Raw genomic sequence first — 17152 nt, 5'->3', positions numbered from 1 at the left:
ATGTCTAGCACCTGATTGCTGAGGGTTGAAGAGCTACCTGCCTTGGAGGAATCAGACATGCTGTTAGCTTGAGTGTGGCCAGGCCTGGATGCAGAAGCTTCCCTTCTTGTTGCGCGAGAAGGTCTGTGGCGGAGGGCAGGGAAAGGGAGGATGCATGGTTATGCTGAGGAGCATGGGGTACCAGTGCTGCCTTGGCCAGTCTGGGGCAATCAAGATAGCCCTTGGTCCTTCCTCTCTGATCTTGAGTAGTACCTTGGGTATCAGAGGAAGTGGGGGAAAGGCATACACAAACAGGCTACCCCAGTGGAAGGAGAGGGCATCCACCCGAAACTGTCTTGAGCAGAATTTGGTCAATTGACGGTTCTGGTAGCTTGCAAAAAAGTCTATTTCTGGTTCCCCCCAGATGCAACCGATCTGTAAGAAGTTCTCCTTGCACAACTGCCACCTGTGGGGATCCATGATCTGTATACTTAAGTGATCTGCCAATGTTTTGCTTCCCTGGAAGGTATTCAGCTATGAGATACAGTTCCAGATCGGAGGCTGCCAAATTTCTATGGCAAGGCAACACAGGGGGTAAGAATGAGTACCCCCTGTTTGCTGATGTACTACACAACAGTAGTGCTGTCTGTCCTGATTAAGAGTACCCCGGGTGACAGATGCTTTTGAAAGGTTAGGACAGCTCTGTGCACCACTAGCATCTCTTTCAGACTGATGTGGAGACATAGAACTTCCTGTTCCCAAAAGGCCTGGGTTTGCAGAGTTCCTGCGTGGGCTCCCCAGGCAATCCCTGAGGCATCCGTGGTCCAAGTTTGCTTGTGTGGCCGAAGGACAAAGTGAAGGCCCTTGTTCAGGGAGCAAGCCTGGGCCCACCAGAGGAACTCCTTCCTTAAGCAAGGAATTAGTGGAAGTCGGTGCTCCAGAGACTGGAAGTGTTGGCACCAGAGGTTCCTTAGGTACAACTGCAGTTTCCTCATATGCAATCTGGCAATGGGTACCAGCAGGATGCAGGAAGCCATGTATCCTAGGGCTTGCATTAGGGTCTTGTGTGCCAGCTGTTGGAAGTAAGACTGAAGAAAGATCTGCTTCTGGGGGGAGGCCATTTGTGTGGATGTGTCTAGTATGGTGCCCAGGAAGATAATCCTTCGTATGGGTAGTAGCTGGGATTTCTCCAGGTTGATGGTGAATCACAGTGAGGTCAGTAGGGTCTGCACAAAGAAGACGTCCTGTAGGAGCTTTTCCTTTGTTTCTGCCTGAATGAGGCAGTTGTCGAGGTAGGAGTAAATGTGTATGGCTCTCTGCCTGCAGTAAGCAATGACTGGGGCCAAGCACTTTGTAAAGACTCTGGGAGCAGTGGATATGCCAAAGGGCAGTGCAGAGAACTGAAAGTGCTGGGACCCTGTTCTGAACCTTAGGTAGCTCCTGCAAGATTGTCTGACAGGGATATGCAGGTAGGCATCCTTCAGATCTAGGGTCACTAGCCAGGCTTGTGGCAGGAGCATGGGTAATAGTTTTTGTAGTGTTAACATTTTGAATTTTGGAACCAGAAGGGACAGATTCAGGGTGGAGAGGTCTAGGATAGGGTGCCATGTGCCCTCCTTTCTGGGACAAGGAATAGACTTGAGTAAAATCCTTTCCCAGTCTGTTCCCTGGGCATGGGTTCTACAGTGCCCTGGGCATAAAGCTTTTGGATCTGACAAATAGCTTCTGCTGTCTGGCCTGCAGAGACGTCTGGGCAACCTGACCTCCTTATTTTTTCTTTGAAATAGTATCTGTACCCTCTGTTAATAATTTTCAGGACCCATAGATCTGAGGTGATGGCCTGCCAGTTTTCTAGGAAGAGGGAGAGTCTTCCTCCTAGCTTGTCTGGAGACCTTGGGGGGCAGGGGGAGTAGGGAGTCATTGTGAGTCCTTGGTGAAGGCAGTGGACTTAGAACTCCCCTGCCTTGGAGTTGCAGTGGACCACTGTCTAATTCTTGGTTGGTTGTGTGTCTGGGCCTAGTGGTCCTGTCCCTGTGGGCCTTTCCCTGCACTGGCTTTGCTTGAGAGGAAATGACCAGTGCTTAGTAGGGAAGTTTCTGCTGAACCTGGATGGTTGCACCTGCAAAAAGTCCTTGACAGTCTGCCTGGATTTGGCTTTGTCCTCCATTTTCTTGATGACCTCCTCGGCCTTGGGGCCAAACAACTGCTCATTATCCAGAGAGGGAACTAAAAGTTTGGATATTACCTGGTCAGGCAAAGGCTGCTCCCTTAATCATGCGTGCCTTCTGATAATTGATCCTGTAGCTGCAGTCCTGGTAGAGGCTTCTAAGGCATCAAAACCACAATGCAAGGAGTGCTGTGCTACCTGAAAACTTGACTGTATAAGGTCTGTTAATTTGCTGGTAGTGCTACTGTCAGGCATGGCAGATATTTTCTGTTTAATCTTTTCCAGCACATTCTGCTGAAATTTTATCATAGGAAATTGGCAATTTAATGCCCTTACAGCTAAAGTGGCTGGAGGTGTAAACCTTTTTACCCATCCTGTCTAAAGCTCTGCTTTCCTTGTCAGCTGGGAAGGGTTTTTTTGAAGAGCTAGTCCTAGCTCCCTTAGGGCCTTGAGTAATTACTTCAGGGATTGCAGTAGGGTTTTTTAAAAGGTATTTGTGTGAGTCTTGCACCTTGTAGTATCTGTCAGGCTTCCTGGGCACTGGAGGGAGAAAATCTGGAGAGAGAGCAGATTCTAGGAAAACATCCTCTACAACATCAAGGACAGGAGGAATGGCCAGAGGCTTATGCTGAAGCAAATCAAGAAATTCCCTTAGTCCCTTTTTAGACTGGGGGTAGTCCTGGGCCTCCCACTGAAAATGCTCTTTGAGGGTATTTAGGGTTTCCCAAAGGAAAGGTCATCAGGGAGAGAGGCAGACAGAATGGGGTCATCAGCATCAGAGTCCTCAAATGCTGCTAGGGGCTGGTCTTCCATGTCCAACTCCTCTAAAATGAAATCAACTGATTCCTGGTCAGTGAAGACCTCTGGGGAGGTGTCTCTCTTTCTTTTGGCTGGTGTAGGAGGGTGCGGCTGGTTACCTCTGATCAGAGTAATCAGGTCTTCTGCCGTTCTGAGCAGTTGCTGCGACTGAGGGGCAGGCTGGCTAGTAGTAGGTCGGTGGCTGGGGCCCTGGGAAGGGACCTTTTTGGAGGTAGATTTAGGCTTGGGCCTAGATGGGTCAGAAGCCTTGTACAGAGTCAGTTTGACTGGCAGCGTTGTTGTCAGTCTAATTCTGACTTTGTATGTTGGTGGGGTCTCAGCAGAAGCTGATGCCTGCAAAGCAGCTCTGGTCCTAACCGCGTCAGGAAAAAGCGACATCCCGGCAGGAGGAGGCTGATTTTGACTGCGTACCGGACTCTGAATGGGTCTCGGTAGAGGCCTGCAACAGTTCATCTGCTGTCATCAGGCACTGCAAAGGCACCTCACTGAGTTCAGCTGTAGCCTTGCTTTGAGTAAAAGTTGACTGTTGTTCGGAGTAGTCAGAGGGCCTAACTTTTAGAGGCCTATCCTTATCTTTGTCCTTTTTCCTCCTAGGTCACTCCTCCTAAAAACCGCCTGAGAGACCAACGCCATTTCGCGTTGCTGGAAAGACTGACCAAAATGCCTCGCTACAATATCAGCTCTTCTTCTAATAGTACAAGCATTAAAGAGGGCACAGAACTGACACCCTGGAACGTCGTGGTCTGGGCCTAAACAAGTGACGCAGAGAGAATGGAACTCTCACTGTGGGATTTGCTTTCCACAACTGAGACAGTTATTAACTTTCTCTGACATCGGTTTAAGGCAAGAAAAGATTCCCCAACAGGGTACTTAGCTTCACATGGTTGTCCTCACTCTGACAACACCCGACCGATACACTCGCAAAACTGCTTCTGCTTTGGGCTCCACAGCAAGAAAGACTGATGCAATGGTGTCGGCTGTCTCCCTTTATAGCCCCGACGACTTGATGTCAGCCATACTCACAGAAGAGCCGACAGAGGAGGGAAACCTTTACTCTGGTATTCCGGCCGACTGAGGGCTACCCAGCAGGAATAACTCACGTCATGACTGCAACAGTGAAACACAAAGAACATCTGAATCTACTGTTATGGTAAGATTTTACACAACTGTACTATGTCCTTCCATTTCACTGCTGCAGTATTAATTACAATAGGGATAGTGCCAAAGCTCAAGAGGAAGAGATGGAAGAGGAATAACCAGCAGAGCCCTCTAGGAAACCACGAAAGATGGCCCTAGCAAAATCAGGTCTAGCTCTGTAAATTCCTCCAACTTGTGGTGCTTAGTAAATGCATGCACAGAAATCCAGGTAGCTGCCTCTTAAATAGAGTTAGTATCCAAACTCTGGAAAAAAAGCACCAGAAGAAGCCATGCTCTAGTAGAATGAGACTTAACAGAATAAGGAAGACTCTTACCATGAAAGAAACAACTAAAAGAAATAGCTTTAGAGATCCAATAAGAAATAGTTTGCGTGGACACCGCTAATCCTAAGGATCTAGGCTGAAAGGAAACAGAGCTGATCAGATTTTCGAATAGTCTTAATCTTATCCAAGTAAAATCTGAGTTGTCTATGGACATCCAACGTGTGCAGCACCTTCTCATTGGCAGACTGCAGAGAAGGGAAAAAAAGTGGGTAAATGGTCAGACTGATTAAGGGACAACTCATTCACCACCTTGGGCATAAAATGAGGACTAGTACACAAGGGCACCCAGTCCTTACGAAACACCAGAAAAGTAGGACATGCCATAAGGGCTTAAAGCTCAGACACCCATCAAGCAGAAGGGCCAACAAAAGAGCTGTCTTCCAAGAACAATTTTGCAAAGAAGCTGAAACTGCAAGCTCAAAAGCAGCCCGAGTCAATTTTTCAAAAACAAATTTAAGATCCCAGTAAGAAGGAATGGGCTTCCTGGGAGGCCTAATATGAAGGACATTTTTAAGAAATTGTTTAGCTTCAAATCTAGAAGCTAAAGGAGGAGATAAAGGCAGACAAACAGAGATAGCTGATGTGTCGGCCTTAATAGAAGAATAAGGCAAACCAGCATTGTGCAATTCACACAGATTAGAGAGAACCAAAAGAACATCCACCGAAAGTGGATCTAGGTTACGAGAAAGACAACAAATTGAAAACCTCTTCCATTTGGGTAAGTGGGATTTCCTAGTATTTGGGTTTCCTGGCCTCCTGCAGGACCATACGCACATCCGCAGAAAAAAGGTGTCTATGTGGAATCAAAATCTTATCACGCACATTGTCAGTTCAAGACTGGACAAGTGGGGATGGATGAGAGATCCCTTGTCTCGTGTGAGTAGGTCCACCCTGTGAGGCAACTTATGATCATTGCCACTGGCTAAAAGCAGAAGAAGAGGGAACCAATGCTGTCTCAGCCAAAATGGAGTCACCAACAAGATTTTGGGAGAATCCTGTTGAATTTTGAACAGGACTTTTGGAATGAAAAAAGGGGAGGGAAAGAGTAACGAAACATCCCCTTCCAAACCAGAGGGCCTGTTCAGAGGGGATGCAAAAAGATCTATTTTAGGAGTACCCCACAGGTGGACACTGGCAGAAACACATCCCTGTGAAGCATCCATTCATGGGATTGAGTTAAGGAATTGCTCACAGGGTATGCCACAATATTTTGACCTAAAGAAATGTATACTGCCTAAAAAATCATTTTATACTGGATAGCAAGTTCCCACACCAGGAGTGCCAATTGGCAAAGATAAGATCTTGCCCCCCCCCCCCATTCTTTACATGCCACATCACTGTGGTACTGCCTGTAAACACCTTGAGTGGTCCCGGGGAGAAGACAGGAGAGGAGAGGATGAAAAGCCTGAAGAGCCAGCAGAAGAGCTCTCATCTTTTTGACACTGATGTGCTCTTTCTGTTGAAGAGGCAACCAAACACCCTGCACCTTTAGGGAGCTAAATGCTGCTCCTTATCTTATGTCTGAAGAGTCAAAGAACAGCAACTGAGAGGGAAGAGGGGGATGAAAAGGGATCCCCGAATTTAGAGACAACTGCCAAATCCACCACTGAAGTTCCTTCTTGAGAAAAGGCAAACCAAGAACTACAAATTCGAGGGGGTGAGCATATTGAAGCCAAATGGACTTTAGAAACCACTGAAACTTTCTCATGTGGAGTTTGGCCAGAGGTAGCATAGGAATGGTGGAGGGCCACGGACCCCAGGGCTCTCAGAAATTCCCTGGTTGTTACAGAGGCCAGAGGAATAATAGTTTGAAAAAGGAATTGAGTGTTAAGGCCTTGGGGGAGGCAGGGATGCAAGCTTAGGCACAGTCTGGATCCTGCACCCCAGAAAAAACATGATCAAAAGGAGGAGGCAGAAAATACATTTTTGAAGTTTATTGTGAACCCCAGTCTTTGCAGAAGGGAAATGTCAAAATGAAGATTTTGCAACAAGATCTCTGGAGAGCATGCCTGAAACAGGAGGTTGTCCAAGCAAGGAAAGACTTGGATGCCCTGAAGCCTGCAAAGAACAATCAGAAGAGCAAGGCATTTGGTAAATAACCTTGGGGCAGTAGAAAGGCCAAAGGGCTAAGCAGAGAACTGAAAATGCCAGGAAGCAACAGAGAAATCTAAAAACTTCTTGTAAAGGGGATGAACAGAAATATGGAAATAAGCATCCTTGAGATCTAGAGACACCATATAAGCTTGAGGAAGCACACGAAGGAGCAAAGTCTGAAGGGGCAACATTTGAAAAGAGGGCAGCTACAGAAAAGGGATTAGATCAGACAGGTCAAGAACTGGTCTCCAAGCACCCTTTTTCATGGGCATTAGAAACATCCTGGAGTAAAACACCCTCCCTTTTTGGTACACAGGCACCTCTTGAACAGTACCCATAGTCAAAATATCTTGAAACACCTCTGGAAAGAAGGGCAGCTGTTCCTGAGGGGACCTGAGGCATTCCCATAAAAAGGGGAAGAGATTTCTAGACCATGAAATACCTCTGGCAGATAATGGATAGAACCCAGGAATCCTCAGTAATCCATAGCCAAACAGGAAGGGAGAGAGAGAGAGAGGAAAGTGGCTGGGAAGAATAGGACAGTCAAACAGCACCTACTTTATCAGGCAAAGGAGACTTCTGAGGCACAGAAGTCTGAGTAGCCTTTGCAGGAGGAGCCCACTTGCCACCCTTTGTACCCTTAGAAGGAGGGCCAGATTGCCTGCAAACAAAGGCTGGCTTATTGGAGTAATTTGTCTGAAATTTAGACACAGGAGAAACAACCACATGTTTAAGTTCCTGTAAAGCCTTGCCCTTATCTTGAAGGGAGCTAAACAAATCAGCAGCAGCTTTGTGTTTATTATCTAGAGGGGCATCTAACAACGCAGCCTTAATATCATCAGGCAAAGGTTAAAGACAAAGCCAAAAATACCTCCTTATCACTGACCCAAAAGAAACAGCCCTAGAAGAAGCAACTGCTGCATCACAACTACACTTGATGGAATGACGAGCCACCTGGGAGGAAGTCCCTAAAAGGGAAAAGGCAGACGTTTTACCTTCAGAGTCTGGAAGATCAGAAATCACCTGAAAGGCCTCAAAAAAAGAGCCAACAAGTACCTGGACATAAGGGTCTGATAATTAACAGCCCTAAAAGCCAAGGTAACAGAGGTATAGACCTTCTTACCTAGTCTTCCATGGCTATTTTTACTTGAAGGCAATAACTTAGGAGAAGGAAGCAAATGAGAAGATATGTCACAAGCTACTGACAACACCAAAGGTTCAGCAGAAGGACACTTGTACAATAATTTACAGTCCTCAAGCACCCTACAGAACCTATCAAGTTTCTTGAAAGCAGAGTGCTGTTGAGAATCTGGAACCTTACAGGCATTAGAAAAGGTATCCAACAAAGTAGCCAAAACACGAGAGACAGCAGAAGGTCTGGGAGAATCTGCAGTAGCTCATAATACCTTTTTTGTATCTCAGAAACTTGAGCACAATCCCATTTAAAGAACTCCATCATCCTAGAGGTACGTTTCCGCAAAATAAATATCTTCAAAGGGAGTATAAAGACTTGTAGATTCCTCTTCCTCTGATCCATAACCCAAATGAGAGGGAGTCTGGAAGGAGTAAGCAAGGGGTTCTTCATCTGAATCTGCCTCCTCCTCAGAGGAATCCTATTCTTTGGATCTCTTAAGGGGGGCAGAGGACCAAGGAAGGGCTGGAACAGAAACTCCTTGAGGAGGTTTTAAAGCCATCAAGCACTACAAAACCCGAGTAAAGGACTGCCATTTACTCTGTGGATCCTTAGGAGCTGAGGAAATATGTTTAGTGTTATGCTTTTACTTTAATGGAACCTCTGTCTTAAAAAATTTGGAAGACTCTGACCCCAGACAGCAAATTGTAGGAGGGACTTCTAGGGCTAAAATTTGGGGAACACATCTAGGTCCCTCGGAGATAATCAGCTGCGGTTCCCCCTGAACATCTGAAGCAAACATTTGCAATGCCTCCTTGGATCTGCTTAAGGTCAGATACCTGCCGGCCTCAAACCCGGTCACGGCAGAGGTATCCAATAATAAACGGAGGCTGTACAAGCAGAAAATTCTGCCCTAGGTTTCTTGGCCGCCTTCTCCACAGACGGCTGTCCCTCGGAGTAGGAAGTTACCTCCATCATGTCTTTAGCAAGAAGCTTAAAATGTTGATTCTCAAGATAAAGTGCCAAAGAAGAAAGCCTAGTACGAAGGGTCTTGGGAACAAATGCCTGACAGAACAGGATGTATGGTCGTGCGAAGTGCCAAGGCAAAATAGACACTGTCCGTGACTGTCTTTATGGGTAATCTTGTCTCCCACACTGGCATTTACCCTTCTTGGATGACATGAAACCCCAAAGTAACAATATAGGAAAAGAAAGATAAGACAACAAAATCCCAATTGGGCACTGATCTGTATTGACTTAGTGGGTGAACCAGCAATGGAACAGGCGTTTAGACTGATGATCAAAAGATGGCATTCGGACTGGCAACAAAGAATTTCTGAGGATGGTACATCCGGATGTCACCTTTATGCCCTACAGTACGCAAGGAGCATACGTGCGACATACAGCGTACCTTAGAGCAACCTAAAGGCTTTGGAATACTGAACAGTAATTGGGCCACCATTGGCAGGGGATCCCTAGTGTAATGAATACTTCCAACAGTGAAATGGAAGGACATCTTTTTTTGTCGCCAGTTTGAAAGCAGTTGTTGCCAGTTGATTTGAACATTTTTGATGCTGTACTAAACATTTGTCTTCCCTGGCCATTTATCTTGAAAACCAATGGCTTAGACAGTTAACCCAGATTAACATGCCAGAATCCTTTAACCTAGAAATACTCCTGCTAGGTAAGAAGGTGGCCAAGAAGTTTTATCCGGATTCTTTAGCTGTCCAGCCTCCACCAGAAATCTCTCTAGAAGCAGGTAATAGCTCTTCAGGTTGTATGGTGTTTATGGTGGATTTCTCTACCGTGACTCTAACAGAGGCCGGCATGGATCCGTCTTTTCGCAAGTCCTCTGAGCCTTTGTAGGTGTCTGCTCTGGATGTTGAGGGGACCCCGGTTGATCATCTCAGAAGATCCTAGATGGATTCCGCAGATATTGGTCAGGGAGGAAGTTCCGAGTTTTCTTCGCAAATATTGCCAAGGGTCAGAACCTCTGGTATTTGTTAGGGCTGCTGTCCCTTCTAAGAAAAGACAAAAACTGAAGCATGTTTCAGTCTGCCCTATGGATCCTCAAAGGGAATGGGCAGGAGTTTACTCAGGGCTTGTTCTCTGACGTAATGGCTCTAAAACCTCCTCAAGGGGTTTCAGTACCTGCTCCTCCTTGGACCTCTACCCCTTCTAAATGGTTTGGCAAATCAGATTCCTTGGATGAGGATTTCCTACCTGGGGAGGAATCTTTGTCCTATTCTTCACAGATGCCTTTGCCTTATGTTTCTGATGAAGAGGAGTCTCTTAACCCCAAGTCTCCTCTTGAGGAATGTTCCTTTGGGGGGCACAGTTGCTGGGATGATGGAATTCTTTAAGTGGGATTTTTCTCAAGTGTCGCACATTCAGAGAGGATATTATGAGTTGCTTCAGGTGGATACTCACAAATCAACCATCGGCATTTCCCCCTGTGCTGGCTGCCTTGTTAGATACTTTCATTTCTGCTTCCAAGTCTCCTGATTCTCAGCCTCCTGCTCCTAAGTAACCTGATAGGTTCTATAAGGTTCCTGAGGAGTTATTTTTTTATTTAAATGTCCTTCCACTGATCCTGTTGTTGTGTCAGTCTCTTCTGACAAACCTTCCAAACTTTTGCCTTCTGATATGAATAGCAGGGCAATGGAGAGGACTGGCAAGAAAGTTACAGTGCTTCTACTTTGGCCTTTAGGGCTATTAATAACCAGACTCACATGTCCAGGTATGCTCTGGCCTTGACTGCTTAGGCTTGTCAGGTTATCTCTGCCCTCCCTAATTCTGATAGGAAATCCTCTACCTTATATTTTTTAGATTATGCTCCTCAAGAAGTGGCACGCCACTCTATTAAATGTAGCTATGATGCAGCAGATGCCTCTTTCAAGGGCTGTGGCTTTTGGGTCTGTCATGAGGTGTTATTCTTGGCTTCATCGCCAGTCTCTTCCTGAGGACATTAAGGCCAAATTGTTGGATCCTCCTTTGGATAATAATCATCTTTTAGGACTGCTGCTCCTAACATGTTTAAGTCTCTTCAAGAGAAAGGCAAAGCCTTGCAAGACATTAAACATACTTTTTTCTCACTTATTTCTAAGTTCCATAGGAATTATCCTTCTAGGTCTGCTTTTGTTGGCAGGCAACCCCGTCAGGGCTCTAAGGTCAGGAAGGGTGGGAGATGGGCTCCCTCTATTAAGGCTTCTCAGATTTCTTTGTCCCAGAAGCTTCCTTTATCTGATAAGCCTCACTGGCCTCTCTTTTGCTTCTAAAGGTATTGTCATTGACAGCCTTCTTTCAGTCTCTTCTCCCCCTGGCTGTCATGCCAACCACGGAGTTTCTTCAGGCCCTGGGATTCATAGCCTCATCTATTCCAATGCTTCATCTTGTCAGACTGCATATATGGAAGCTTCAATGTTACCTGAAGTCAGTTTGGCTGCAGCACTGTCACCCTCTGCATGTCAGTGTACCTCTCCTTCCCTGTCTCAAGAAGGAATTTGAGTGATTGATTCAACAGTTTGCTCTCAACCCAGTCCGGCCATTTCAGCCTCTAGTCCCTTCTCATGGGCTGTTCACCAATGCCTCAGACATGAAGTGGGGAGGCATGTCTTGGTCACCTGAAAGTTCAGGCTCTTTCACCTCTCCATCAGAAGTCAAACCATATCAACATTAAAGAGATGAGGGCTCTGATTCTGGCCCTTCAGATTTTTTTCCCCCATGTTCTCTCTGGGCCCCTTGAAGATGTACACAGACAACACTACAGTAATGTGGTACGTCGACAAGCAGGGAAGTATAAAATCTTACTTCCTCTGCATGATGGCACTTCAGGCTTGGGAAGTGGTTCTCAGTTATCAGTTAACTCTTCAGGCAGTAAACATTCCTTCAGACCACACACTTGTGTCAGACTCTCTGAGCAGGTCCAAAACAAAGGCTCACGAATGGATGCTTCACAGAGAAGTGTTTCTGGACATTGTGCATTGGTAGGGTATTCCTCAGGTAGATCTTTTTGCCTCCCATCTGAACATGTAGCTTCCTCTTTTCTGTTGCAGAGTGCCATGCCATCTGGCCTGAAAGATGGATGCCCTGTCCCTTCAGTGGAATGGAAAAATGTCTTTATGTTTTCCCTCCTCTTCCTGTAATTCTAAGATTCCTGCAGAAGATTTAGCTGGACTCCCCCAAAATCTTGCTAATGACTCCCTTTTGGCCAAGACAGTACTGGTTCCCCATTTTAATGCATTTGGCCAGGGGCAATCATCACAAGTTAAGTCACAGGCTGGATCTCCTCACAGAGGACAAGGGATCTCTCTCATCCATCCCTACTTGTCCACTCTGCAAATGACAATGTGGGTGATAAGATTTTGATCTCTTTCAGCCACCACTTTTCTGAGGATGTGCTCTGGGTTTACAGAAGGCAAGAAACCCCTCAACCAGAAAATCTTATATGTCCAAATGGAATAGCTTTTCAGTCTGGTGCCATGGTTGTAACCAGGGCTCTTTCAGTGGGGGGTCTTCTCTGGTCCTCTCTTATTTGTATGAGCTGCTCCAATCTGGCTTGGCCTATTCTTCTGTGAAGGCCCATTTGTCTGCCATTTCTGCTTGTCTGACCTTGAATCCTCCCTTTGACTTCTTGTTTTGAGATCAAGCAACTTCTTAAAGGTGTCCTACATATTAGGACTCCAAGAAAACCTATTAGGACTCCAAGAAAACCTATTCCTCCTCCTCACAACCTTAATTTTGTTTTGGAAAAATTGACTTGTGCTCATTTTGAGCCTTCAGACTCTGCTTCTTTGCAACATTGTACCTGGAAGATTGCTTTTTTGCTGGCTCTTACTTCTGCTTGGAGGGTTTCTGAGCTCCAGGCCCTTATGGGCATTTCTCCTTCTTTTTGTTTTTTCACAGGGACAGGACGCCCCCTCATACTAATCCTTCTTTTATACCCAATGTAGTCAACGAGTTGTCCTGGAATCAGTTGGTACAACTCCCTTCTTTTTGCCTTCTCCTCAGACTGCTACTGAGAGGGTCCTGCATAACTTGGCTTTGCACAGACAACTCAAGTACTATTTGGATAAAACTAGGTCTATTTGTAAGTCTGATCAGCTTTTTGTTTCCTTTCAACCCAGGATTTTAAGGGTTTGTTTGTTTCTAAGCAAAAAAACAAATAGGCATCTGGATGTAGAAAATGCAGGTTTATTTAGAAAATTATCCTTAAGCCCAGTAGTACAGGATTTCATCCTAGCAACAATACCGGAACTTCATCAGATAAATTCAAAGAACCAATACGAACCCTTAAATAAAAAGAAAACCAATCAAAAATTCAATTAAAATGCACACCTCTTCTTATAGACCAATTAATAACTAGCCTCATGACACCCTCCCTAGTACACAGTCTTCACTCGCAAAACAACTTGTTTCAAAATTATGTACGCAATGTAGCAAAACATGGTTCCTTGAAACATTTTGTGTTCTATTTGAAGTAACATGTTGCAAATATGCCTAGCATCTATCTCAAGCAAGCTTTTAATTTTAACAGATATGCCAGAGATTCTGCTTTGTTTAAACCTGGCCAAATATGTGCTCCAAGTCAGATTTGCCAGCAGATTTCAGCTTTTTCAAGCAGGAGCGGTCATGCTCCACCTCTACCTGTGATTTGCAGACAATCCAACAAAAATTTAAAATAATGTTCATTATAAGCATTAATGTGTCTGGCCAATGCATTTGTTATTTTATTGTTATGGATGTCACATAAATGTTCGCCAAGTCTACGTTTAAGTTTGCGCTCTGTCTTGCCCACATAGAAACATGGGCAAGACTGGCACAGAGTACAATACACTACTTTTGTAGAATTGCAGTCATTTTTACCATAAACAATGATGTTAGTGTTGTTTATACCTACTTGTCCAACATCTAGAATATGCAAAGTGCATGCAACACCTTTTCCTCATATGTCCTGCATTTTTGTTTATTTTACTATGCTCTATTAGCTGCTTAAAGTTACAACCTCTTCTGTAAACTGTAACAGGTCTCTCCCTCATTTTTTCTCTAATGAAGCTGTCATTCATTAAAACCTTCCAATTCTTTGTTAAAATTTCTTTTAAAACTTTACTATCAGTACAAAAGGTAGTTATAAAAGCTCTATTAAAATTCCCAACCCCATTAAAGTTGCTTGTCTCTAAATTAAAAACTCCATCTTTACCACTGACAGTAAATTCATTAGACATTGTCAAGTGGGGAAGGGAATTATTAAGTAAAGGTGTAACATGTCCAATTTCTCTTTTATGCCGTACTTCACTGAGAAGCTCATTTACTAACCATATGGGATAGCCTCTATTGCAGTTTTTGCACTAGCATAAGCTCTTTTATGACTGCAGTTGCATTTAAACATCTGGGGAGACTTTTTTTTCATCCAGTGTGATTATTAGCACCTCGTAGCTCCAACTAGGTAACGTGCTTTACGAATCCATGATCACTGAACCAAGTGGAACTATCACTTGCACACAGGCATACTAACAGAAAATGGCATTGCCTCTATATCATTCCGATTGCAATGTCCATAATTAAGGTTCAAAATAGTCTGACAAGTGCTAACATATGCAGTCTGTTAAAAGATTACAGGACAAGTGTCTGTAAAATTAGCACTGCTATGCTCCCTAGGAACCTATGAACCTATATGATGCAAAACAGACATTTTTTATAACCATTAACCAATTAAATTGCATACCGAATATTTACCCTACAAAGTCTACCACCCCTCCCCCACCTAAAAAAACAGTTCCCTAAGCTCTCACAATGACCTAGAGCTTATTCACCATTTGTGGATTACCTTCAGCTGCAGGGCTGACAGGACCCACCAGGGATGAGCCAATGCAGGGAGGGGATCCCCTACCTGCACTACTGACAAATAATGAGCAAGTTCTGTGTCCCTCTCTTTCCTTCTGATCCAGCATTAAGTAGCAATGTTCACCAAATTCCAGTAACAGTACAGAAATAAAAGCTCACATCGCAGTGCATGCAATATGTAAGTCATGAAATAAGAATGCGGTTGGTATGCTAGCTGGCTGAATGGGTGCACTTGTTTCATCTATGACTACGACACATGTGACTAGACCCAACACTTTAGCAGCCAGCCAAGAAAGGCAAGATTAAGTAGCATATGGTCTAGTCTCCTACCCTGGAGTGAAGGTCTGGAACTTTATTTCACAGGAACATCTTCTGGTAGAGAGAACAAATTAGTTTTGTGTATATAAACAACATGGTTGGACCTCTGTGAACAAGGTATGCACAAGTTACAAGTACAAACAAGCACTAATAGAACACTCACCACGTGTTTCAGTACAAAGCTCAGCCAGGGAGTAGGGCATTCAAATCATGTCAGACACCATACTGAATGAGGGCCACCTAGTCATTAAAGCTTACACTTCTCAGTGCCACCTTATAAAATGGGATACTCCTAAGACAAATCATACACTTCCTGGGGTTATAAAGTGCTAAAAGGTTGGGGGGGGGGTCACTGGTAGCCAAAAGAAGTTCAATGGTAAAAAGGGGGAGAGCCACCACATTAAAAAAATATTTCTGCTACAACGCTGCCATGAAAACAAACCAGCCTCAAATAATATGCAAGACTAACTAAAGTAAATACTACAGAAAGCTTTCTGCTGTGTGTCACACTATCAGTAAACAATTCAAATATAAACAAAGATACAAACTTATGGTCACAAATTAATGTATATTACTTATTTGCTTACATACTTAGATATCTACTAATAGGGCAAGCAGCCTGGTCCAGGGACCCCCCCTTCAGCCATGACATGGGTTCAAATCACAGCATACAAGTGTCAAATATATTATATAGACTGTGCAGCCATCATAATTAATAGACACTGCTGAAAATACTTCTTAGTGCAATTATGTAGGCATATAGAGTCACGGGCCCCATTATGTCTGCAAGGTAACAAAGTTATGTGGTCAAACGATTCCAGTTGCAATGACAAACTGGTACAAACATAAACAGCACAGACAGTTGTGACAGGAGCAGACAAATGTAGTGGTTTATCATCATGGCTGGTCGTTTATTAGGATAGTAACAATTCAAACATAATATGAGACAGACAAGTATGTGCTTGTGCAAACATTCCAGTTACCAGTGTACCATATTGCACCAGATGAAGACAGGCAACTATGAAAACCAAAAGCAAAGTTAAAACCATTTGTGATCTGTTTACCTGTTCTTAGTAACACAGAGGAGTTTACAGTCTATTTGCTTTTACTGTGGTAGGGGTGGTGAAGGTTAATACAGCAACAAGGTATTATTTTAGCTCTACTAATGAGATAAGCCTCAGACACTGCATTACACACTGTGGGATCAAAAGACCGAGAGTATTATACTTTTGACACACTACAAATAAAAAGTTTAAATGACAATCTGAAATTTGTGAGGTTGTATGCAGGAATCACAGCTCAATGCTTTTGCAAGGACACCTCATCACAAATCTCAAAATGAAACTGGAATTTTATAAAGTCAAATATATACACAAGAAATGTACTTACTTTATTTCACTGATATGCATGATACTTAAAATAACAGCTGCTTTGATGAAAAAGAGGATAAAGAAGTCCACTATTTCAGCTATGAATCTGTGTACTAGTGACGGGATGAAGTACTCTCGACCTAGGACAGAGACAAGATTAATTCCAGCAAGATTCCCCTTCCTGAGCTCAAACAGTTGCCAGTAGTCAATATTTACACATAACTAAATATCAACAGATTTAAATAAATTTCAGTAACCCTAAATACAAGAGCACAATTATGTCTTTTGGAAACTGCTGGATTACTTCATACATAATTCACAAATTCACCAAATGGCATGAAGTACATGCCTCAAGTTTCAAAAAGTACAGTTTTGTACCTACCATAAATGTAGATGTTCGAGTGTATTCACTGCTGCAGTCATTACACTTGGGTTATCCTGCCGTCAGGCAGTCCACAGTCGGCCAGAGTTCCAAAGTCTTGGTCCGGCGTCGGTTGCTATTGCTTCTTCCCTGACGTCAGTGCGCAAGGGGTATATAAGATGCAGCCGACGCCATCTTCTTCAGTTTTTCTTGCCCCAGATGTCAGGTGCCCCCAAATAGGTAGGCAATACATATTGCTATTAAAAGATACATAAAAAAATAAAAACAATACCTTCAGATACAAGCAAATACACCACATAGTATGTATAGGTTAGAAAGGTAGAGATAAGTCCCAGCTAAGAAAGAGGGGATGGAGGGTGGGTAACCTAGACTGCAGCAGTGTATACACTCGAACATCTACATTTATGGTAGGTACAAAACTGTACTATGTTCATCGTGTTTCACTGCTGCAGTCATTACACCTGGGTTGAATCCCAAAGCTGAGGTTGGGTGGCTGGGTCTATAAAGGATTCGGGGTGGCTATGAGGCCCTGCAGCACTGCAGTGGCAAAGCCAGCTCTGGATTTAG

At 44.1% G+C, this 17152-nt stretch overlaps 1 protein-coding gene across 3 annotated transcripts in view; it reads right to left on the bottom strand.

The window, feature by feature from the left end:
* The window catches only part of FAM8A1 (family with sequence similarity 8 member A1), a 731350-nt gene that overhangs the window by 599736 nt on the left and 114462 nt on the right, over positions 1-17152 (bottom strand). For all 3 annotated transcript variants that reach the window (XM_044065265.1, XM_044065264.1, XM_044065266.1), the window contains exon 2: positions 16223-16343. In XM_044065265.1, coding sequence (XP_043921200.1) covers positions 16223-16343 — 121 coding nt within the window. The remainder of the gene's footprint in view (positions 1-16222; positions 16344-17152) is intronic.

Source organism: Protopterus annectens, chromosome 3.part0, assembly GCF_019279795.1.
Source record: "Protopterus annectens isolate FY-2018-M chromosome 3.part0, PAN1.0, whole genome shotgun sequence".
NCBI classification, from domain to species: Eukaryota; Metazoa; Chordata; order Ceratodontiformes; family Protopteridae; genus Protopterus; species Protopterus annectens.
The sequence above is the reverse complement of the archived record's forward strand: the minus strand, read 5'-3'. Positions and strand labels throughout refer to the sequence as shown.